General features: G+C 32.7%; 3 protein-coding genes across 4 annotated transcripts; 1 reads left to right on the top strand and 2 right to left on the bottom strand.

Moving 5' to 3' along the window:
* Positions 1–2,349: 2,349 nt before the first annotated feature.
* On the top strand, positions 2,350–7,944 carry LOC102583372 (ubiquitin-conjugating enzyme E2 2-like). The gene is made up of 6 exons (XM_006344322.2): positions 2,350–2,554; positions 3,022–3,155; positions 3,309–3,334; positions 4,223–4,312; positions 4,401–4,489; positions 7,452–7,944. Exons 2-6 carry the CDS (start codon positions 3,031–3,033, stop codon positions 7,578–7,580), a joined length of 459 nt encoding a protein of 152 aa, XP_006344384.1. The 5' UTR covers positions 2,350–2,554; positions 3,022–3,030; the 3' UTR covers positions 7,581–7,944.
* A 659-nt stretch (positions 7,945–8,603) lies between these two features.
* Positions 8,604–11,489, bottom strand: LOC102583702 (uncharacterized). The gene is made up of 6 exons (XM_006344323.2): positions 11,398–11,489; positions 11,169–11,289; positions 10,044–10,401; positions 9,330–9,816; positions 9,195–9,250; positions 8,604–8,931 (listed from the first exon to the last, which is right to left on the bottom strand). Exons 1-6 carry the CDS (start codon positions 11,432–11,434, stop codon positions 8,908–8,910), a joined length of 1,083 nt encoding a protein of 360 aa, XP_006344385.1. The 5' UTR covers positions 11,435–11,489; the 3' UTR covers positions 8,604–8,907.
* Positions 11,490–12,342: 853 nt separating this feature from the next.
* LOC102584048 (ABC transporter A family member 2) lies at positions 12,343–19,962 on the bottom strand. Of its 2 annotated transcripts, none has more exons than XM_015307367.1 (16): positions 19,545–19,962; positions 16,986–17,217; positions 16,699–16,868; positions 16,424–16,609; positions 16,201–16,296; positions 15,920–16,120; positions 15,248–15,407; positions 14,939–15,141; positions 14,432–14,549; positions 14,279–14,355; positions 14,070–14,159; positions 13,805–13,948; positions 13,401–13,703; positions 13,235–13,315; positions 12,922–13,095; positions 12,343–12,807 (listed from the first exon to the last, which is right to left on the bottom strand). In XM_015307367.1, the coding sequence occupies exons 1-16, from the start codon at positions 19,911–19,913 to the stop codon at positions 12,544–12,546; spliced, it is 2,868 nt and encodes a 955-aa protein (XP_015162853.1). In that variant the 5' UTR covers positions 19,914–19,962; the 3' UTR covers positions 12,343–12,543. The 2 variants fall into 2 exon arrangements, with proteins under 2 accessions (XP_015162853.1, XP_006344386.1); XM_006344324.2 differs by having other exon boundaries at positions 14,939–15,165.
* Positions 19,963–25,605: the final 5,643 nt, after the last annotated feature.

Here is a 25,605-nt window from a genome sequence, read left to right on the forward strand (position 1 = left end):
ACTTAAGGAATTCCATGTACTTATACTCTATCTTTCATATTTGCTAGCCTCTTCCCATAGTAGTAGTATATATAGCTTAATGTTCAACTTCAGTTCATTACCAAAACAATCATTTATGTATTAAAATTTAAAGAATTGGTTTTGTAATTGTTTATTAATTCTTTTTGTTACTTTGACAATTATGTACGTCTTGGTGTCATTTTGGGTCTCATTTGTCATTATGCACTTTAATTTGTAGCTTTGTACTTGTCTAGTTTGGCTAGCTAATAAATATGGCTTTTAGTTTTAGCAGATTTTAGAAGTGGAAAACCTTAACCAATTATTGAAAAATCTACCATAGAATATTTATCCAATAAACATCACAATATATCATTATTCAATATGAACTAAAGAAAAGATCTTGCTTACTATGGCACTATGCTTTATTTGACTACGTTTAAAATTTTGTTTTAATATCAATATAAAAGTCCCTTATTTTTTTTCCCATGTCAACGAAAAGTATAATTGTCTTCGAAAGAGAAGTGGGAATATATTCCTCTATTGAAAATGTTGATTTTTTTTTTTAAAGGAGTCAACATACATAATTGAAGAAAAGTATTAGCTAGACCTGAATAAATCATATAATGTCCAAGATTGAACGCTATAAACTTATGTGATTTGCAATTCAAATCCACAATTTATTTTATGAAATTACTAAATCTGCACCTGTAACATATGGTACTAATTACTACTCATATTAACTTGATATAATAATAAGGGAAAAGGGCTTGATATATCCCTCAACTTTGGTATTTGGAGCTGATATGCCCCTTGTTATGAAAATGGCTCATATATACCCTTATCGTTATACAAACGGCTCACATATACCCCTACCATTATAAAATGAGCTCACATATACCCTTCATTTTAACGGAAGTGAAAAAAATTAGTTTTAAATTTATATTTTTGACTTTTAATTTTCTTAAAAATTATTTAGGGGTATATATGATTCTTCTAGCAAAGTTCAAGGTATATTTTAATCTTTTTCATACATAAATTATTTTTTGACTTCTTCGATTTTAATTATTTGAGTTTCTTATTCTTATTTTATTTTTTTCTTTCATTCCTTAGTGTAAAGAAAAAAAATTAAAACTATTTTTTTGTGGCTATATTATAATTTAAAACCATTTTTTTTGTCTATATTGTAATTTAATTTTTGTATTTGAAGAAAAAAAAATTGGTCATCTATAATAAGTTTTACAAGAATATTAGTGAAACATAAATAAATTTGACCATCAAAATAATAAATCTAAATTAGTCATTAAAAGAATATTAGTGACACATAAATAAATTTGACCATAAAAAAAAGTTTAAAAAAATATGTTTGAGGAGGATTAAATATACTCATATGGGATTATATATATATATTTTTTAAATAAAATAAAAATTAAACTAATTTTTTTTTCCATTTATGTTAGAGGAAAAGGGTATATGTGAGCCATTTGTATATAAGTAGGGGTATAAATGAGCCACTTTCATAACGAGAGATATATCAGCTCTAAATGACAAAGTTGAAGGGTATATCAGACCCTTTCCCCTATTAATAATAACTTTCATGATTTTTTGTTTTAATCTCGGTGGCATATTCTTATCCGACAAAATATCGGATGCAAGCTTCCATTTCATCCACCTTATCACCAATCTCCATAGCTATTAATTTCCTTAGATTATTGAGTCAAGATATACTTGAAACTTCCTCCCTTAGAGATAACTTGTGTATCAATCCTAACTTCCACATATTCCTTATGAGTTAGTACATCACTAAATTTGCATTCCAAATACTCTGTCTTAATCCTACTCAGTCTGAACCCTTTAAACTTCAAGGTTTGTCTCTAAATCTTCAGCCTCCATTGCATGTCTCGTCAATCAATATTCAATACTATATCATTTACAAATAACATATCCCTTAAATATGTCGCTTTAGTTCACCCATCTCCAATGTAATAGTTATTAACTTGCTTCCAATAAGACTCAAACAAACATACAAGAATGAGAATTGTTATTCACTAATTGGATATAAGCAATTCTAAAACAGTAATTTAAAAAAAAGAAAAGAAAAGGAAAAGTGTGGGTCATAGGACATATATATGATCCAAATATAAGTAAAGTACCTAAAGTGTACATTTCAGAATCCATTAAGGACCTCTTGTGTAAATAATAAACTTTCTCAAATTTTTTTCTAGTGGTGTTTCTATTTGGCAGTAGTGTTGTCTATTGTTAATGACGTGAAAGAAGATGCCCTTCTGGAATTTTCTATGACCAATAATAATAAAGGGATAAAGATTAACGCCTAAAATGCAAGTTGTGTGTGGGGATCGGGGTAGGGGGTGGGGTATGTAGGGGCTGGGTGCTGTAAAGCAAATGCAAAGAAGTGCTGAATTGTGATTCCCAATTCTACTTCCTAATTATTCTTCTCTGCTCTCTTCGATTCACCTGCTCCAGAGGCAGCAAACGTCGAACTCCATAGCTGAAGCAGAACCCTAGCTCACGCCTTCTCTTTGATTTTCGCTGTTAGGTAAGTTTATGAATTGAATTGAATTGAATTTCTTCTTGATGGAACATCGTTTCTGGTTTTTTTTTGTGTGTGTATGTGTTTGTGGAATTAACAGTGGATCTTACGAATTCGAGAAAAAAAAGCGTTTGAATTTCACTTTTCTTCTGTTCGTATTCATCATGACAAGCTGCATCGCAAAATAAGGATGAATTAGTGTTTGTTACTCTTTGGAAGGATTTTTACCTGTTACTTTCTTAGTGAATATCGTCATAATTAGTCCGTTTCAGTTTTCATAGTGTAGTATGCTGGATTTTGAGCTGACTAATATAGGATCGATTTGATTAAACAGGCAGGGAATACTCATTAATATCGTTATTTTGCTTGATGTTTTACTTTCAGTGATGCTCCTCTTTGTTATCTACAAACAAAGAAAGTGATGCTTCCTATTAACTGTTTGGTTGTGTTGATTTTGTCATGATAATGTGCAGGCAGTTAAAATGTCAACTCCTTCAAGGAAGAGACTGATGAGGGATTTCAAGAGGCTTCAACAGGACCCTCCTGCGGGTATTAGTGGTGCTCCTCAAGACAATAACATTATGCTTTGGAACGCCGTTATATTTGGGTGAGTTTTGTAATTGAAGTTCATGAAATATGTGCTTTGAATTTAGTTATAGTACTTGTCTGTTGGTACATCTATTTGGCATGTTTTTTACTAGATATAACTAAACTAATTTCTCTTTTTTTTTAAATTGTTTTTTCTGGGTGCGGAATGCAGTCCTGATGATACTTCTTGGGATGGAGGTGAGTTTTCCTTGCATTTAGACGTTGGCTTTAAAGAATGCCAAAGCACAGTAGTTTGACATATGATGTCAGCTTGCTAATTGTCTGGTCTAGTTTTATGTGTGGTTGTCTATGCAGAGTATGATGTTTCAATTTTCTAAGCCTGTTTTTTTTCTTGTCATTTGATTTGTTATTTATATCTCATGCCCCCTCTGTCCACTCCACACGCGATAATAAAAAGAGAGATTTAAAGGAAAAGAGGATGAGAAAAACAAGTGCAGTTGTAAGTTTTGTAATCATTCAACAGGGGATGTACCTCTTGCGCATGGTATTTATGATCATATTCTTGTGCTGTGATGGCAATCATTTGTTTCTTTGATCTCGCAATCCAAGTTTTCCTGTTCATACCATTATGATTCTCCACCTAATTATCTGTCATCATTCTATTGCTTAATGCCAAAAGCAAGTTAGTCAGTGAATTAAGTGCACAGTGATCTTCTATACTCTTCTGCAATAGGTTCTTTGCATTTTGTCAAACTCTATGAACTTTTGGTGGTTTAGCTGTGTGGCACAACTGGGCTGCTCTATCTGATTAGCTTTCAGAAATGTCTATCATGTCATGCCTAATCTTGTAACAAAAGGATCTTGTTTTGCTATTGGTTGAACCAAAAATGTCCTCTAGTGGAATTCTCGTGTGGTTACACTTTTTTATGGACCAACCAAGGAATGTGTTATGCATTTGAAGCAATTTGATTTTGTGCTATTGCTTTTGGCACATTTGCTATTTGCTCCATAGAAGAAGAGTAAACATACATTCTGCACTGTCCCTGAGTGAATTATGAGTTGATATCTTCTTTCCTGTATGTAATTGCTACTTTGTTCTGTCACAATACCCTTTGAAAACATCAGGTACGTTTAAATTGACGCTTCAATTCAATGAGGATTATCCCAACAAGCCACCAACAGTGCGATTTGTTTCTCGCATGTTTCATCCAAATAGTAAGTTGGAGGTGTAGTTGTGGTTTTCCATTCATTAGAGAACAAAAAAATGAATTCTAATCTGGAATTTGCTTTTCCACTTTTTTAGTTTATGCAGATGGAAGTATATGTTTGGATATCCTTCAAAACCAGTGGAGTCCAATATATGATGTTGCAGCTATACTTACATCCATTCAGGTATGGAGCTCAGACTTAGTTTCAGAGTCCACAATAAAGAACATCTTAGGAAAAAAGACCAGTTTATTGTTTGTTTCCTTGAGTTTTACTTTTACTTTTATAGATGCAGTGGAAAGATCCTTATAATAGTAGTTAAATTGTGATTAGTAGGTGTTGTAAGCAGTAGCTACAGGTATGAATTCTATAAGGGTGGCTTTTCCTTGTGATAGCTTCCTTTTTGTAAAAAATAAATAAATCTATTCCTTATGTTATGATAGCTGGATTACTCACTTGTATGCTACTTTGCATTTCATGCTTGGATAAATCAATGTGAATTCGTTAATTCTAAATGAGAAAGTATAGAAGAATTATGAAGAAGTGATTCCAAATTCATTGTTTGCGGAGGGTTTTTAAGGATTCGGTTGTCAAGCATTTCTCCCAAAATTTAGTACGATTCCTAGAATGTCTAGAAAGGGTTCTCTTTGACAATCTGGAAATAGGATTATTGTAAAGCTGTTAACTTTAGCCAAAGTCAAACATCAGGACTTTTATCTAGAGGATGGTCTGAAATAACTTCTGTTTGAATTATGACAATTCTCTCAGAAGACTGCTCTCAAGGAGAAGGAACTTTTTAAAATACCTTCTTTGGTCAACACAACACAGTTAACCTAACTGATCCTTTCTTATTTATTCTCTTTGGTGATTCATTTTATTTGAGGGTAAGCTTATTTTCCAAACAGTAAACAAAATTTCAAATCGTCCCACAGGCCACAAGTATAAACATTATTATTATTTGGATAAATTTCTTGAAAAAAGCTGGCTGATTATAATTACTAATTAAAAAATGGGGCTAAAGAGCCCTGTTTGGCATTCAGCTTCAACTTCAAAATATTACTTACAAATCATTACCTATTTCATAATTTGGGCCTTTATTTCAACTTCAGCTTGAAATAGGGAATTTGAAGTTGAAAAACTGGTTTGAGTAGCTTTTCAAGTGAAATAATGGTTTTCATTCACAAAACTTTAATTTTCCAGTTAACTTTCTCAAAAAAAAATCTTTAATTTTATTTCCTGGGGAAATTTATGTCCAAACGTAAATACTTCTAAATGCTCCTTTTCAGCTTCAACCAAATATTATCCAAATGCCTACATAGCTTTTCTAGTTTCTTCAGAAAATTGTTACTGTATGTTTTGAGGGAAAGTCTATTTGTTTAGTTCCTACTTCCTAGGCAGGCATTTGCTCTTGGGTGACTTCATTGAGGAGCACTATTCCTAAGTGCAGGTTCGGTGATTCATTCGAAATTCTTCTCGTGGAATTTGCTTCCCAGATTCAACTCCTTGATTGGTTTAATGGTAGTTGTACATATCGAACCCTCTTTATGTCCTCCAGTATCAATGAGCTATTGAGTAAACCAGTTTTCATTTAGCAATAATTATCATCTTTTATCAAGTGATCTTATTCAAGGCACCTTGAAAGTGTCATGAGGTAGAAACACATAGAAGCCGTGGTAGCTAGAAATAAAATCCTTGCTTTATGCTTTCATGGAATAAATTAGCCCCAATATAATAGGACGTCAACATTTGCAGAGTAATATTAGTAAACAGGATAAACTCATTTCCTAACGAGTCCAGGTTTAGGAATTGCCAGACACTTCATTTGATGAAGAAAAAGGAAGTTCTGATTACTCTGCAAACCAATATCCTAACGAGTCAACTTGAATTTCCCTCTGATATTTCCTTTCCTCATTTTCTACACAAACCGAGTAAGAAAGAACTCGGATAAATCTCCCTCCCCCCTCTCTCTTTCTCTCTCACCAAAGCATAAGGAAGACTTTAAAATATATTGTCTGTTTCTTGTTGTTAGAACATTTAGGATGATAAGTTTAAAGGTCATTAGACTTGTATATTTTTTGAACTTTTAATGTAAAGAAACTTAAATACAAGATTTAATTTCAAAAAAAAAAAAAAACTTTAATACAAGATGTAGAGTCTCTAGTTAATCTCAGAGGGTCTCTTCTTATTGGTACAAGACCAGATTTTTGGCTTCTAATTTTTAAGTTTCTCTTTTGGATGTCTTGTAACTAGAGCCTATATCTCTCAGCACTACCTTGTGCTCAGACCTGTTCTTTTCGGTTAATAATGAAATCCTGCTACCATTTCAAAAAAAATAAAAATTGGTTGAATGCAAGAATTTAGTCTTAATCTTGTGAATTATACACCATTGAATTTTCTCCAAGAAACATATGTGCCATTTGGGTGACCTGAGTAGCTAAAATAGGACTTCCTTGTGGAAAAAGGAGTGTTTATATTTGTACTACTTTTTTTTTTTGGTGTGTAATTTCTTGAGAGTGTTTCTTGTAATTGAAATTCCTATAATCTCTACAATCTACATCATAGACGAACCAACAGATATGGACTTGTTATTATGAGGGAGATATGTTTGAGCAATAACTCCTAACTAGCACCTGCTGATGAATGCAATGTTCAAGCACTTGTGTTGATTATTTAGTGTATAGCATGAGGAGGGAGCATCAGATTAGAAACTCATCTTATTTATTATCAGTATCATAACTCTATCTCCTTGTATACTGCTGTTTCCTAGGTTGTCCTCCTTTGTGAAAATAGACAAGACAGATATTCAATTAAAAAAAATTGGGTGGGGGATGGGATAGGTTATGGCGGTTGATTGGCTGGATAATGTATGGTTACTGCAGTGTGTGCGCGAGAAGGTGATGCTATAGTAGAAGGGTATTGCTCCAACAGTCCAACCCTCTGTTTCCCTCTTGGTTGTATAAGTAATAATTTGTTGAGTAAGGGAGGGAGGTGAAAATGATGTTCCTCAAATGGTGGGTTAGGAGAGATACAATTGTAGTTGCTTTTAACCCCTGGAGACTTTCATGCAGACTAGCATCGTACGGCTTCAGAAGAGAACTTTAGACTTCTTGTTTGCATAAATGATTATGACTTTATCTTATTCTTGCAGTCACTGCTGTGTGATCCAAACCCTAATTCTCCTGCAAACTCGGAAGCTGCTCGGTTGTTTAGTGAGAATAAGAGGGAGTACAACCGGAGAGTTAGAGAAATTGTGGAGCAGAGCTGGACTGCAGACTGATACCACAAATATAGAGGTTATTGCAACCTCAATCATGAGCTTTGGGGGCTCATCTGTGTAATGGTTCCAGACACCTTAGTCCGGAATTGTAATTTTAGTGGAGCACATTCATGCTGATCCCAGTATAGTTGCTCTACTCTACTCCCCTCAATTGTTGTTCACCGCTTGTCAAGCTCCTGTAGATTATGTCTTCTGGTATTGGATTTGTTTAGATTGTGCTAGTTGCTTTTCCAACAAAGATGGTTTTCAGATACTTCCATTAACTTTCAAGTTTGGATTTAACTTGTAAGCCTCGCAAACCTACTGTATGATCATATATTTAAATTGAAAAGAAGCAACAGCTTTTCATTTGCTTTTGGATCAATTGCTATCAACTTCGTTTTAGTTATTTATTTAGCAGATCCCTTTTCTTACTGATCGGTTATTGATCTCATTAAGTCTATCAGTGAAACAGTTAAAAGCTAGGTTTACATAGTTCTAAACAATACTTTCAGCATATTTTGTTCTAAACATTCCGAAATCATCTCTATGAAAATGTCACCTTTTACAGGGATAAAAGGGCTAATGAGTTGAAGTGACAGGAAGCCGTATAATAGATGAAATCTAACAACTATGGAAATGAAGTGAAATTAATGTTCTTACATAGTTTCTAGTTCCACCTGGACTTTATCGTCTAGTATATTGAGAGTTTCTAATCTTAAAATTTCCACGTTACTAAACTTTTGGTAGTCGACAACGTTAATCACACTGAAGACGGAAAGCATTTGCACTTAACAGTTAATTTTGCACAGAACAATCGCATTGCACTTCATCACTTCCTATAAGTTAAAATGGACAAAAATGCTAGATAACAAAGCGCTAACAGGAGTGACTACGCAGAACGACCAAGGGGCCGTATATGAACAAGCAAACGACACAAAATGACCAGGCTCTCCGCTGATCTAAAATTTTGGGCAGAGAAATCACTATTATATCCAATATAACTACTGCAATATACTTGCAATTCTCACTGTGCATATTAGATGATGAAAAACCAGCAAGTAGCAATTTCATGTAAATACTTCATTGCATAGAACTGAAGCATGATAAAAACACTTCCAGTATGATATCGTAAAACCAAATGCAATTTAAAACCAAATGCCCAAAAGTCTTGGGTCAAACTAGAACCAAACAAGGAAAACATGACTCTTTCACATGCACACCCCAGATTGACACTTCCACTAGCCCCTTCTATGATCTATACAAGGAATAACTTCCTGCTTATGAACACCAAAACAAATAACCATAACAGAAGTATGTTCAACATTCTTTGATTCCATACATGCATTTAAACTTCCGACTGTGGAGCATCCTGCAAATAGTGATAGCAAAGTTAACTATTAGTATTATATGACATGCTTACAATTGCAAAAAAATAAAAAATAAATAGCAGTTAATCCTTAGTCAAGAAGCCATGTTTGACATAAAAGAGGAAGTTCTAAGAGAGTATGGTGTCTTCAGGTGATTAGTTGATCAGACAAGACAAAAATACAATAGTTCACTGGTAAAAGATTGGAAATTGATCAATGAGAACTTTAAAAAGGCTTTTGAAACTCCCATATTATCTCTTCTTACCATATTCTCTTTGTCTTCTGGAAGGGCTATCTCAGCAGTGCCAGCATTAGCAGGACCTATGATAAAAATAGTTATAAATCTCAGTAACATACACAAACAGTAAGACTTTTAACCAAGAAACCAACAGACATTTACCTTCTACTCCAGCAGATTTCTTTCCCTGTCTTTTCACCTTATTCTTATTTGGTTTTTGCTTAGGATTTTCAAGCTTCTTTTTTATGGTACCAGAAACCTCTGTAGATTTTGGAGTTGCAGCAACCTCTGTAGAGTTTGGAGTTGTAGCAATCTTACTTACAGATTTATGGTTCTTCGTTGCAATGTCTTTCCTTGATGAAGTCTCTTTAGTTGGTTCTGCCACTTGCCAAGTTTCAATAGCATCTTTGGTCACGACTTCAGGTTCTGATTTCTCAGTGCCAGCAACAGATGAAGAGCTGTGCACTTCATCATCAGATGAAGGTGTCCCATCTTGAGGTGCATGGGAACAAGTCTCAGATACTTGCAACTGCTCAAAATCGTGAGAAATATTGTAGCTTTCAAACAATTGTTTCACTGGCTCCCCGAGATCTAGAAGGCTATGACGTTGCACATAGGATTTCAGCTCATCCCTCAAACGTTGAAGCGGCTGAAATAAAAAAGACAGAAAAAGATATGAGGTAAGTAGTCTGTTTCTATAGCTTAATTCACTATCTACAGGCAGTTTTGAATTTCTCTACAACATTGCAATGGGAAAATAGTGAAATTCATAAACAGCACTAAACTTCTTAATTAGAAAAAAATAAATGAAAAGTAGATATCTGCTGATCTTCAAGGGACACAGTCGGGAGAGTATTTTCATAGATATTATTGTACCTCACAGCCAGCTTCCAAAGCAAGTTTGAAAAACCCAAGAGAAATTGAATGCTTAGCAGCAGATTCAGAGAGCTTAATCTGGGATAGCCAGTAGAGTGCAGAGAATAGACGATTGCTTTCCTTTCCATTTGATGACTTTGCAAGAGCTGAAAGCGGTGTATTAGGTTTCCCCTGGTTGATCACGGATCTCTTTGCCCTAGCCTCCGATATAGGAGTGATAGTGCCTACTGCTCTTGAAGCAGGACTGGCACTTGACTTAGATTGAATAGACAGCCTTCTTGGAGGTTTAGCAGCAGACTTTTCCTTGCCAAGATCAAGGACACTAATACTCTTACTGACACTTGAGGCAGGTTTTCCCCTAAAATGGGAGATGAAAAAAAACTAAGCAAGCATGGACATCAGAGGAAACAAATATTTGGCTTAAGTAAGAATAAAATGACTGGGAAAAGTGCACATCCTTGCTTGTGTACATGACAATAGTTTAATTTGTTTAGATTTCTATTTGAAAGGAAAAATGATACCATTCTCTGCTACTTTACCAAGGCTAGGTTGTCTTTCTCCAAGACCTCATTAATCACAACCAGGAACAACATAACGCTATATAACCTTAACTTTAGAGACTACTTAACATCTGTTTTCATAAAACAAATTTGATAATAGGGTTTACTTGATTCCAAACCAAAAATTATCGCGCAGATTGAAGAAGCAGTTTTAAGCTCTACTGATCATCTCCTGGTGATTCTATAGTAGTGTGCTGCAGTAGCATGAAAAGGAATTTCACAAGGATATAAGCTAAGAGGAAAACTCTATGTTGGATAAGGTTTGTAGGCCAATTAATCAATAATTGTTCAACATACCACGTCAATATGATTGACCTTCATAACAAAGCAGAACATCATGTATACAAAATTCAGCAATTTCTTTTCCCTTTTCCAAAACCAAAACAAATAGGTATTTCATGGCGAATGGTTCAATGTAGGTTAGCATTTCTAGGGTTGCAAATGACCAGAGAATTCATCCAAACAACATATACTCATACAACTTCCGTCTTTTGACAGTCTAATCACACTAAATTCGCTACACGCACTAAAAATCAGTGAAGTAGTAACAGTAATAGAGACAAACCTTCTAGGAACCGAAGAGTTGGAAGCATCAGTCAGAGGCGGCTTCTCCTCCTTGGGCTTAGTGCCCGATCGCAGTGGATATCGAAGAAGCTTCGTTGCTGATGATGATCGCTTAGCATTAGCTGCGGAAAAAAAAAACCGTCAATCACATTTACACATACAGCGAAACAAACGTATACGCACAATCATAAACGAAAAACACAGAGAAATTAAAAGGCGAAGACAAATACCAGTAACAGAAGATTGATCTTTGCCGGAGACTTCCATTGATAAATTTTAGGTTTTCCAGAGAGAGAGATAGAAAGAAATGATGAGAGTTGTGAAGTTAGGGCTGGCTATATATATTCCCAAGAGATAGCAGTGGTGTTTGGGCGGGAAATTTTACAACTGCTTCAAAATTAAATCTAAAAACTCTGTAGAAACGGCTCTTCGGGTTGGGCCCGTCCAGTGGGCCCAATTAACACGCTCTTATCATATTGGTTTCAAATTTTGAATGCTAACCGTTAATTGCTGAGTTGGCAGCGCATTTACGTTTACAAGTGAGGATTAAGCACTAATTTAAAAGTTAATCCTCAAGCTTACCTATCTTTCCTATATTTCTCCATCAAAGTAAAAAAGAGTGTGATATTTATTCGACCATCAAAAATATGTTTATCTACCTGACTATCTCCACGAGGTAATAGTAAGGTATGTATACACTTAACCCTTTTCAAACTCCATTTTGTGGAATTTCACTGAGCATGTTATTGTTGTTGTGTTTACACAATCAATAAAATACTTTTAAATATAAGGAAAAAGATTAAAAAATTCAGCTCTACTTTCAAATTTAACTTGTGAATCTGCATCTCGTTGTATATCAGGGTTTTTTTTTCTTGAACCACACGTGCCAGCAGTTGTTAATTGCCTGAACAAACATACACTCGTCATTTTAAGTGTTTGTCTCTTATCTATCTGCTGTACTAATTTTAAAAAAGTAACCACACAGAGGTGAAAAATTAATTACGTAGAAGAATAACGAAACCAAACTAAATGCAAACCTTCCAATTTGGTATATTGTTTGCTACTTTGCCTTAGGTTAAGAAGATAAAAAAAAATAAGAAGAAGATACATGCATTAATTATTTATCAAAAATATTGAAAATAGAAATGTTTTCGTTATAAGAATGACAGTAAATGTTACAAATAATTTTGTAGTATACAGATAAATTAATGTTAACCAAAAACGAAGCTATACCATACAAAGAACCAGCCGGAAAAAAATAATGTTCTTGTGATAAACAGATGTCCCAAGTAGCAAACACATTTACAACAATTCACTTATACAAAAAAAATATTCTGTAAAACCTTTTTTACTGTGATTATTAAGTTCTATTTTTATTACGAACTTGCACCCGTGATCTGTGCAGGATCAATCACAGTTCCTTGAATTTGTTTCCGTTTTCGCAAAAAGCCACTACTAGAAGTGTCTGTTGGAGGATCTCTTAGTTGAACATGAGCTGGTATTGGCATATCTGGTGAGTGACCAGAAATGCAGAGCCTACCAGAATCATCTTGATCCCAATACACTTCTACCATAGTTCCAATTGGATTCTCAGCAGATTCTGTTCCTGGAATTTTCACAAATCTTGCTCCTATAGGTATCTGAATAGTCATACCAACAAATAAAACAGTGTTACTAATTTCACAGGGATTATAACTTTCACGTGCAATTTCATCATGAAAATTATAGAACCAAGGATATGATAAACAACTTACTTGAAGTGAGAGCCCTGTATTCAAAGTAAGAGTTGCAGAGCTTCCTTCAGCCACATCTTCCAATTCTGCCTGTCTAGCAATGTTCAGAAAAACTTCTTCAAGAGTGGTAAGCCCGAGCTGGATATCTGATATGCCAAATTCCTTGTCTCTATCTTGTAGCTCAGCAAAGAAATCCTGATTGAGGGTAAAATCCAATGATCACCAAATGAGCTAATAGTCCAAATGTGTGTGTGCATATAATTCCACAATAAAGTAGAAAGACCAGAAATGGTGTTAAACTAATCTAATCTCAAAGTTGATATAAAGATATTACCGTCAACAGCTTCTCCTTGGCATGGGGAATAATAAAGGTTAGGAAGGACTTGTTTTCCTCTGTAGGCACCACGTCCAGACGCTGCAGGCATAGTTTGCAAATCAGACCAGTTCCTTTAGTAGTTTCAGAAAATAAAGGGAAAAAGCAAAAGACATCTTTGACATACACTTTTAAAGAACTGTTTCACAGCTTCAGGTTGAGATGTACGCAGAGTATCTTCTCTATCAGGAGTCCCATTTGTCCCACCAGAAAAGCTTACATTAGCAATGAAACCAGTTCCAAACCTTGATTTCAATCTTATTGAAGTTCCAATGCAACGAAGTCTACCCTTTGCCATGATACCAATGCGGTCACTTAAGATGTCAGCTTCTTCCATTGAATGTGTGGTCAGGATAATGGCACGCCCTTTTTTGGCATCCTCAATTATGTCCCAGACATGTCTTCTAGTTATTGGATCCATACCAGTAGTCTATGAAGCGTTTTCATGTTTTAGAAAAGAGAATGTCATGATAATTTTTTTTTAGCATAATTCTGATAACTCACGAGAAAACTTTATTTTCCAAAACTTACCGGTTCATCCAAAATGACCAATTTTGGTTCACCAATAAGAGCAATAGCAACACTAAGACGTCTTTTCATTCCTCCACTGTAACTACCAGCTCTCATTCTGGCTGCTTGTGTGAGTTTTACCTCGGCTAATGACTTTTCTACTACCTGTGATTTGATCAAGCAATTGGTCAAGCAGGATTTATAATCATTCTATTCTGTGCTAAGCTTGTTCATCATATCTTTAGACAGGCACAAAAGGCTAGATATAGATTAGGTTTATGCTCACCTCTTTTATTAAACCAGGGGGTAGACCTTTAATGCTGGCAAAAATATGCAGGTGTTCTTGACCGGACAATGCATCCCAAAGAATATCAAACTGTAAAACGACAAAAATGAATGAATTTCTTTTATGGAAACAGTATTGCTGGTGTAGAGTCTTAGTCAGTTTCATGAAAAAATTGAAAATAGGAACATATAAAGATAAAAAATAGTCACCTGGGGACAAACCCCTATCATCGATCGAATGTTTGACATGCCTGCAGAACTTCTTATGGACTCACCATATACTAGTGCTGTTAAAAAGCAGCTTTGTGTTACACATAAGTAATATGCAATGAACACAGAATTTGAGTGACTAAATTATATTACCATCTCCTGCAGTAACAGGTGTAATCCCAGTCAAACAATTAATAGTAGTAGTTTTTCCAGCTCCATTGGGCCCAAGAAGACAAAATAGCTGATCCTTTGCAAGATTCACCCATAAGCCCTGCAGTATTGACTCCAAAGAATGAGATGAAGATGCAGCCAGGGTAGAGGTGTAGGATCTCCAGGGGATTATTAAATATTGATGCTATTTCTTCTAACTTTTTTATCTTTTGAAATGTCGACTTCTCATTTCCCATATGCTATTCTTACACATGTAAAACGTGTACTAAATGAAACTAAACACACATTTTGATTTGAATAAATTGCCAGGGAAATCCAAAGAAGTTGCAAGAGAAACCAAAAAACAAATTTTGAGACAAGTCTCAAACTAGATTCCATGCTTGACTCCTATCTGAAAGCGTAAAGTGTTTTCTTTTCTCTACTGAAGACTTCTGTTTGCACAGAAAAAACAGCTAGTGTTAGCTTCTTATAGACCAATGGATAAAATACCTTGATGGCATGAAATGGAGATTTCCTTTGGCATTTACAACAGCCCATCTTTGTTGTTCCAGGAAATATCTTTACAAGACCATGTAGTTGAACTGCAACATTAGAATCAACTTCACCTTGCGTAGCTTGCCGTTTAACAATGTTTTCTTCTTCAAGAACATCTTCGTCATCTGGTATAATACTATCCAAGGCTGGCACTGAACCTATGCAGCTACAAACACTACCCTCTGAACACAAAATGAACAGCCTTAAAGTTTTGTCACAGTATGCTCGAAATTCGATATTAAGGTACTGATAAATTTTGGTTACCTTTCACCTTATTTCCACTTTTGCCTGTCCAGTAACCAGGATTCAAGAAGTAGAATGCTGACTTTCTCACACCAGAAATATTCGGGATTGTATTATCCAAGTAAATAGCCAAAACAAACCACAGAAAGAATGTTGACACGAGCAATATGTAAATCTCGTTCTGTAAAGAGAAACAACAGATAATGGGTGTATGTGAGATGCAAGATGACTGTATGAGACTGAAAGCAATATTGCATTAAGAAAGAACTAACTGCTAGAAAAAATGAGATTTTTCGAGATAGTCTAATAGTTCCTCTTTAATAATTTGCTTAGTTTGAAAAGGAGATGTAATCCTTAATTGTAAAGGAGATGTGATCCTTGTTTCATGGAATAAGTTTTGTAAAGAAGTACTTCGACCAACCTTTGTAAAGCTTATGAAGATATGTGTGTGTATGTTTTTAAGAAATACTTCGACCAACCCAGAGTCTCTCCTCTCTCCCTCTATAACTCATTAGCTCCACTCTCATTCAAAGTCACAGAGCTATAACAGTGATGAGAAGTGAACAAAAAGTAGCTACTGAAATCATGTACGAACAAACAAAGTCCTTACTCTCAAAGTGCTTCACCTCCCTCCCTAAAATCAAGAGAACTGGAAACTAAAAGAGAAGCCCTATTTTGCAATAGGAGTCTTACCATAGTTATTACACACTCTGTATCATTAAAAGCACATTTTGTCCTCCCACTCCAGCTAACACCAGGATCTTCAGGAGTGGCAGTTGCATCAGCAAGTAACTGAAGACCTTGAGCAAGAAGATTTGGTGGGAACAATGACCAGATGATCCTATAGATCTTGGAGTAGTCCTCGCTATAGGGAAATCCAAATGTTGTTACAAGCTGAAAAAATGAGAGACAAGAAATACGTCATCCCAGTGAGTCAGTAATGGATAGTAATCGTTTCAAAGATAAGCACTTGCCTGAGTCATGAAACCGACAATAAAGATGAAGAAACCCACAGTTGTTGTTGAAGATGACTTGCTAATATAAGCAGACACCATATATGCAAAACCAACCTGGCCACAGGAGCAGAAATTCTATCTCAGTGGACAAAAATATTCAAGTTATTTAGCCTCATTAGAAGCTGCAAATGAATGTAGATTGTAATTGGTGAAAGTGTTAAGTTGAATGGTGGAGACGAACCATATTAAGTTGGAAGAGGAAAAAAAGAAGAAACACGACCGCAAAGTTGTTGTTCAAGAAAAAATCAAATTGAAACATCATCCCGAAGAGAACTGTGAGAAGAGAAGCGAGAAGTGTGATGAATCCCTCCCATGTGAACCATGATAACCAGTAAGCAGTATCATAGAGACCCATCATAGTCATTGCCTGTAAGAAAAATGTGACATTCAGAAATTGAAAATCATCCATGAAGTACAAGAATGGTATTATCTCTTACAAAATGCCAGAAGTGATACCTGCCGAAGTTTGAGTTCCTTTTCAATGATCAAAGCATTGATTTGGAAGACAAATCCAAACATAGCAACAGCCAAGAAAAAGGTAGGTCCAATGGTACGCAAGGCAGAGAAAACCTCAAAAGCCGGATGTGCAAATTCTTTGAGACTGACAACCCAACTGAAATTTGGATCTGAAAATGTACACAATCATAAGATAAAGGTGAGCTTAGGAAAAAAGAGGACTTGATTTAAACCATCATATCCATTTATTGGATCAAATCCAGTAGTAAATATCACATTTATATTACCTCCAATCAGAGATCTCGCAATTTCACGTTCTGCTGCCAGTTGAAGTGGGATTTGGAACGTAAAAGTTGGATCTTCAAAAACTCCTCGACTGGCAACTGGAGTGGAGTTTGTCTGTATACCATAACTGATTACGCTAGCATTCCTTTCAACAAAATGTAGCGCTCCAGGACAACGCATAGGGTTCTTGAAAAGCCAGTCATCCACTTCATCTCGTGTTCTAAATGACAAAACCTGCGGAAAAGAAGTCATGGTATGATAGGTCAATGTTCCAACAAGACTTCAATTCGAAATATTAAACTAAAGAATGAACCAATTTAGAGGAACCATTGCATGAAACAAATTGGTAAACAGGACACTGTCACACTCAAACGACAGGAATCTATCTTTTAATGAAGTTAAAATTGGTGCATCAATTCAGGATTTACCAATGCAATTCTTAAACTAGATTTTATGCTTGTTGTTAATACGCTGAAGGAATCACATCACCTCCATGACGATAGAGAAAGCTAATAGTGAACACTGGACAGATTCTTGGGCTAGAAAACATAAGGATTTTTTTGAAAACATAAGGAGTAATTGTTCTTTGTTTTAGGGAGGCAAATTGTGAAGAGGATGATTTGGCAAAATGAGTGACTGTACTACTGGAATCAACCATGTTTTTCAAGATAAAGGATCTGCCAAGATAAGTCTGAGGCTGTTCAAGTCGAACAAGATACAGATGATTAACTTCAGAGTTAGGCCAGACAAATCAAATAACCTCAGATTTTCATATGGAAGTTTCACCTCTCTATATTTGGTATCTATCAACTTGAAAAGGACAGGAATATTCTCATATTCCTTAATTTTTGCTTAGGCAATCCTTTTGTTAAGAATATGTAAAAGAGTGGGAATGTTCACTCTTTTCAAGGGGAATCCCCTTTGCATACTCTCATGCTGTAAAAGCACATTACTAATATTATTCATGCACACCATGTTTTGTGTAAGGAAATGGAAAGGTCCATTTCTCCTATAGGATATAAGACACCGCGTTTCCCTACTTCATATATTTAGTTAATCCCAAATCCTCAACTCACTTTCACATTTTCACACAGATCGGTTCATTCAGGGATTGCATTACTAACTGATGCTCTGTGTGTGAAAAAGTGGGTCTCTCTGGAATAAAAGATTACCCGCACATCTCATTACACCAAGCAGGGGAAGATCCATGACTTGAACTATTTGGGTTTCTTTATTCTAAGACAACTGGCCTCAAGTGCTTGTAACGAATTTAAATTTTGTGCATATTTAATGAATTTCTTAACAAATATATGGGTGTTTATGTCAAAGCTACCGGGTTCTGCCGAAATCATATGTCAGAGCCTACATCGGCCTTGACAGCAACGACCCAAAGAGTCCCCTTGAGACTTAAGAGACTAGCCAATTCTCCTAAACATAAAAAAGCATGAAGTTTCCAAGCATATTAATGTTTAAAAAAAGCTAGTAAAGAGCTGCACTAGACTTATTTCTCGGAGAGGACAACAACATTTATGGCAAGCAGTAATCTGTAAATTTATTTTCTGAAATACTACGAATAGTAGAAAGTGAGTTTATTGCTTACAAGCAAGCTGTACTATCTGATATTACTTGAAACTTTAATTAACAAGATCACGAAAAATACTTCACTTTGGCCCAAGATTAACAGATTTTTTTCCCTAACAAGAATTTTCAAATAAAGTACTTAAGAAGCATATGAATCAGACAGGGAAAAAAACAAGGAAGACACAAATTAGACCACAGAAGCTATAGATGTTATCGCTAACAAAGTGGCACTGTTTGCACAAAAGAAAATCATATTAGGAAAATTAGACATGAAGAAGCAACCTAGCAGGATAATTACAAAATTTCTTATCAGGTTTATTTCGTGATTCATACTGTTTAGCATTAACTCCGCCTGTAAGAGCTCATTCACATTGCGGTCCCAAACCTGGATAAAGGAGGAGGCTTCCCCAGGTCAATCGATTCCACCCGTCTGAGCTCGTTCACATTGCTGGTCCCAATCCCGGATAAAGGAGGAGGCTTCCCCAGGTCAATCAAAAACAACTTCTCTACCCCATAAAGGTAGGTAAGGTTGTGTACATCTTGCCCTCCCCAGAGTCCAATTGTGAGATTACATTGGTTTGTTGTTGTTGTTGTTGTTGTACTGTAAGCATTAATTCTATATTTATTTATTTAGGCAAAAATATCTTTTTTTTTTACATTCGAAAAGGTAATTTCTCCATTGCAGCGATTAAAGTGTTTTCAATAAGTTCAATCGCTCTAACAACACAATATATCCAACTCCAAGTCATTATACTACTATAAGATTCATATGATAATAAAAAGAAAAAAAAGAGAAACTAACACGGCAAAAACTCGAATCCTCTCAAACTCATTTATCTCCAAATTATAACCATTCCGTTAAACAAATCTCAGCTCAATATTAAGTGTAAATACAGAGATTTGAAAAAAAAGAGAGATCATCATCAATAAATCAGTCGAGGAAAAAAGTCAACTAGGAGTGTGTGTATATATATATATACCTTGGATGAAGGAATCGATCTTCCAGGATTATTCGCCATAATTCCGTTTACAATCTGACCGATTTTCGGACTCTGAGAGCCACTCCAAACAAAATCATAGCAGGGGAAAGTGATGAAGTTTTTGTCCTCACAAGGCGGAATTGGCGGCGACACCAGAGGTTGTGGGTCCCGCACATCCTTATAGGATGTGGAAGAAGAGAAGCGAGCTTCGATAGCTCTCTGGATTAGGAATAGAAGGAAGATGAAGAAGAGCGATGCGAAAAGCTGAAGAAATGTGGCCATCTTGTTCCGCCATGCGACTAAATAATTCTTCTTTATTAAGGCTTTGTACTGCTGTTTCAGCAAAGGGAATCCCCTCTGCACTTCCATGGCTTTCTCTCTCTAAATATTCAGTTTTTTGGGTAGTGAAGAAGTTATAGTTGTTGCACTTTTTATACAAGAGAAAAATGAAGGCGCGTCTTTTCTAGGTAAATCTGTTATTTCAATTTTTGCCCATTTTGGTTTTTTGCTACTTCAATTGACCCTACATCTTTGATGGTAAAAGTTTACCAGCACATTATCTACCTCAAATTAATTTGATACAAGATCTGTATTAAATCATAAATTTTTAATAAATGTATTTAAAATTAATATACATAAGTAAAATTAATACATTTTATTTTATTTGATATATAAGATAGCGGAAAGTATTCAACTGATAATTCTTAGAATTATGTAGTTGTGCCATTACATATGTGATTGGTGTATTCATATGATTGGTGTAAATATAAAAAAATTACCAAGAGCGTGTTTGTATAGACTTATTGCTTACGATTTACTTATAAGTCATTAAAATTAGAAAATTTAACTTATAGTTTTTGACTTATTTTTGTTATTATGGTTTTTAAAAAAATGATTAATTTTTTTTAATCTTAACCAAAAACTATGAAAGTTAATTCAAATAGGTGTGTTTAGAATGGAGGAAAATGTTTTTTGATAAACATTTTTTAGGGAAATAAGTTCCTTAAAAATGAGGGAAATGACATTAATAGAAGTAGAAAAAACAAGTTTCATAAATGACTTTCTAAATTCATTGTCTCTTCCCAACCTATCAAATCCCTCAACCTCACCTCTTGACCATCCCACCCCCTATCGTCCTGCTCCCCATCTCCTCCTCACTTTTTCCATAGTGTTTTGCTAGATTACATATAAATACTTCCAAAAAAATATTTTTATTTTTTTGTGATACCAAACACACCAAGTTCTAGTTCAGTAGAATATTAGGTTGCAAAATCAAAAATGGATTAGGGTGGTGAAGATCTCTCCTTGTTGTTTCGTAGAAAATTTCAACAATAATAAGTTATTGGCAAGCAACAGAAGCCTCGTGCATGTTTATACTAAGAAAATTTCAATAATTCACATATCTATAGCCTATCTGTCAAAGCATAACTATCTCAGAATTTGTAGGTTTCAGTTATATACTACAGTCTTGATAATATATGAGCTTTGTATTTATTAAAAATAAATTAACTTCTTAACTGTTATATATTTTAATATTTTCAATATTACTTGTTGTGTATATATATATATATATATATATATATATATATATATATATATATATATATATATATATATATATATATATATATATATATATATATATATATATATATATATATATATATATATATATATATATATATATATATATATATATATATATATATATATATATATATATATATATATATATATATATATATATATATATATATATATATATATATATATATATATATATATATATATATATATATATATATATATATATATATATATATATATATATATATATATATATATATATATATATATATATATATATATATATATATATATATATATATATATATATATATATATATATATATATATATATATATATATATATATATATATATATATATATATATATATATATATATATATATATATATATATATATATATATATATATATATATATATATATATATATATATATATATATATATATATATATATATATATATATATATATATATATATATATATATATATATATATATATATATATATATATATATATATATATATATAAATGTAGAGGTGGATCGAACTCTAGTCAAGAAGGAAGTAAAACTTAACAAGTTCCTTTCCGTACGTAGCTCTTATATATTTACTAGATTTCTTAATATAAATATGGAATTGCATAAAAGTTATTAAATTTCCGAGAACTTCAACCAACATTCTAAATCTACCCCTGAGTTAACCTAATGATTTGGAACTCGTTGGTCATTCGAATATTGTCAAATGAAACGAACGAATGAAGATTTTAGCCTTGTTATGTAAAAATAATTGGCATAATTTTAATTTTCATGGACTTAAGGAATTAACTAATAATATAATCTAATAATGTTTGTACATTATTTTATGTTTTGCTTATTAGAAACTTGATTACACGTTTTGTATATTGTATTGTTAGAGAAATATAATCACGATTCATGGTTGATCCCAATTTATTTTAGAATTAAGGTGTACTCATTTTACTAATCATTTTTCAAGTTTTTTTTTAAATGTTGTCTTGAATATTAAAATAAAATATACATATTATTTATCACTCCTTTGTTTCAATTTGTTTCCTTCTTTTCTTGTTAATCCCTTTAGAAAAGAATGTTTCTTTTCTCTTTTTTTGCAATTCTTTAATTTTAACTTTTTACCTGATATATTTAAAACCACAAAATTTAAGTATACTATTTTGATATATTTAACATATCTTTAATTTAAAATCACGAGATTTAAAAGTTTTTCATCTTAATTTCCTAGTATTTTTTAATTAGAGGAAAAATCACATTGGTCCCCGCAAATCGCAATACGATCCCTCATAAGTCAAACCAACAAATCGTGTTGTTAGAAAATATGTCGTGATCTTCACGTTGATCCTATGCTGTTGTGATTAACTGATTATAACTTAATTTTGTTCACATTGAGGGACAACATGGTCATTTTCCTGTTTGGTAGTGGAGGGCATTTTGGGGTTTTCCAAATATCCAACAATTTCCACTCCATCGTCATATATTCAGGAATTACTGTAGTAACTATCCATCAAATTCACATATTACGTAAGAAATAATATATTAGAAGTATATATTAGAACTTAGAAGACTCGCTCCAAAATAAATAAATTAAAAAGTTTAATTTTTTTTCTTATAACAATTTAAATCTTTTTAGGGAAAAATGTCTGAAATATATCAGAACTTTGATCGAAATTGCTGTAACAATCCCAAACTTTGGGCAATACCTATTATCCTGCACTATTTAATACTATATTTTGAAGATATATAAGTGCCCAGCGGGACATGTTGCAATATTTATGATGCCCACGAGGGTATCTATATATCTTTAAAATATACTACTAAATAGTAATAGGTCCTGTCCAAAGTTTGAAATTGTTATAGCAATTTCGATCAAAGTTCAAATATATTCGAACCCTTTTCTCAATTTTTTAATATACAATAATACAATTGAATATAATTTATTAGTAATATATTAAGATCGATTTATATGAAAAGTATTATATATGTTGGCTCATATAATTTTTTTTTTTTGTTCCTATAAATGTTCTCCACATACTGTCTTGTTTATTTGAATATATATATATATATATATATATAGGCTCCCTTCTTAATTAAGAAACGAAACTACGTCAAAATGAAAAGGACGTAATATATAATTTTATTCATATTCGTAGACTAGACAACATAATTTGGAGCAAATGTATTTGTCACTTCTCATGTGTTCAAATTAGTTAATAGTGATTAGTTACTTTATTAATCGTTAGACTTTGAATAGCATATTGTGTTAAATAATTTATGGCGACCTCATAGAAATTAACTCTCTTTTTTTTCCCTTGTTTTTTGTGAGACTTGTGACTTTTTTAATCTTTTTTTTTTTTTTGGGTAGAAGCGACTTTTTAAATCCGATTCAAAGGTTTTTGATACTAAAAATAAAAAAAAAGAATAAATTGCCTGGTTAAAGAACTAATTAAACTATTACTCTTACTCACATTACTTGACATGAATGTGGAGGCATAATCAAGATTTTTTGTTTATAATTTCTAAATTATCTTCCTTCTTATTAATTGGGTTTTGAATAATTTATCTCTATATATTGAATAATTTTTTAAATATAAATATAAAAGTTGAACTAAAGTTACTAATTCGAATAAGTAATTAACTGGCTTTGTCCCGCAAGATCGTATCAAACAACGAAAAATGTGGCAAATGTGTATGTATGTATGTGTATAGATTTGGGTTGTCTTTTTTTATTAAGCATATCTTCATTGTCTGAGAGAGTGAATCGATTTGTTGAGCATGCTCATATAATTTAGCGTGAATATATGTGTTGATACAACGAACTAAGGTCTAAGTATATACATACGACTTATCATGACTATATGAATCAAGATTGTAAGTGTTGATAATTGATACAAACATTAGACCGGATAAATATAAGTGACATGTTGGTAACAATTGCAACTATATTCATATATAAAGTGGGTAGTGGGTGGGTTTATAGATTATATTAATAAGTTAAATTATAACAAATAGTTGAGCGTCACGTATTTAAAAGAATATTTAAATAGTTTAAATTTAAAATCGTTAAATAAGTGGTCAATTTTAAACCCAAAGGTGGATGAGAAGGGTATTTTGGAGCCAATAGGTGGATGAAGGATAGTTTTGTACAATTTCTAATACTTTAAGGATATTTTAGGCCCTTTTCCGTTATAACTATTATGATAATTATGCTTTAAACTATAACTATTTATGAAATTCACTCTAAATAAAAATAGTAATTTTATCCTATTATTCTTAATTATTATAAGTCATTTACTATTGAAAAAATAATAAAATTAATTAATAAGAGTAAAATAGATATAAAATAATAAATTATCTTTAATTAATATTTAAAGTTAGATAAGTAAAAATTGATATTTACTTTTAATATAATCGACGATGAACAAAGGACTATAATACACTTTCTAATATTTTTGAGATCCGCTTTTGATGGCTATTTGTACTTTGCTTTATTCCTTTGAATTCCTTGAATTTCTCAATCATTGGGCAGATAAATATATTTTAGCTACGTTACGCTATTTAGTTTCTACGGAAAATGACTAAAATCTATCCGGTCCAATCGGACCCCCTTAAATTAAATATTTTAATGACATTAAGATCTTATTGGTTTGTACTTATTAAATGTTTTAATTTTAGTTATTCAAATCTCAATTATTAAATTTATTTTTAGATTTTAATCTTAATCATTCCGATTTTAATAATTATTTGTTAAATATATTTTTCTCTTATTACAATCACTCAATAAATCTGAATAATCTAATATTATTGAGATTTCTATTCTACAATTTTACAGTCATAGCAGTTCGCAATTACTATCACTATCAACCATTATCTCTGATCATCGTCAATCACCATACAATTAATTGTCATCGCATAATTATAGATTAACCCAATGTTAAACCTTCATGCTATATTGTTAATCATGGATGTGCGAGGAGTGTCGGAGTAATTTACATTGATTGTGGGAGGAAAAATTGGTTGCCCTATATAGGGTTTTATATACGAATCTAATTTTTGATGTAATTTTAAGAGTTGAGTTAGATCGAATGATCATTTCTTTATTACTACTACTATATAATCCCAACCTAATTCTTTTTGAACAAAACATTAGAGGTGTGATATATGAGAATTTTAATAGCTCAGTTAGTTAACAGTATTATAATATTTGACATAATTTTTTTAAAAAATATTTAGTACGATATTATAAAAGAAAATATTGAAATATCCAATATGGAACGTACCAAAGTATATAATTATAAACTAGTACTACTACAAAACTAATTCTTTAGACATGAAAATTGAAATGCATCAAAATATTCTTTTTGAGTAATTGATTAAAAATGAAATGCTTATACTTAAAAAAAAATAAAAAAAAAATAAAAATAATATATATATATATATATA

The sequence above is a fragment of the Solanum tuberosum genome, unplaced genomic scaffold (genome assembly GCF_000226075.1).
Source record: "Solanum tuberosum cultivar DM 1-3 516 R44 unplaced genomic scaffold, SolTub_3.0 scf00055, whole genome shotgun sequence".
NCBI lineage: Eukaryota > Viridiplantae > Streptophyta > Magnoliopsida > Solanales > Solanaceae > Solanum > Solanum tuberosum.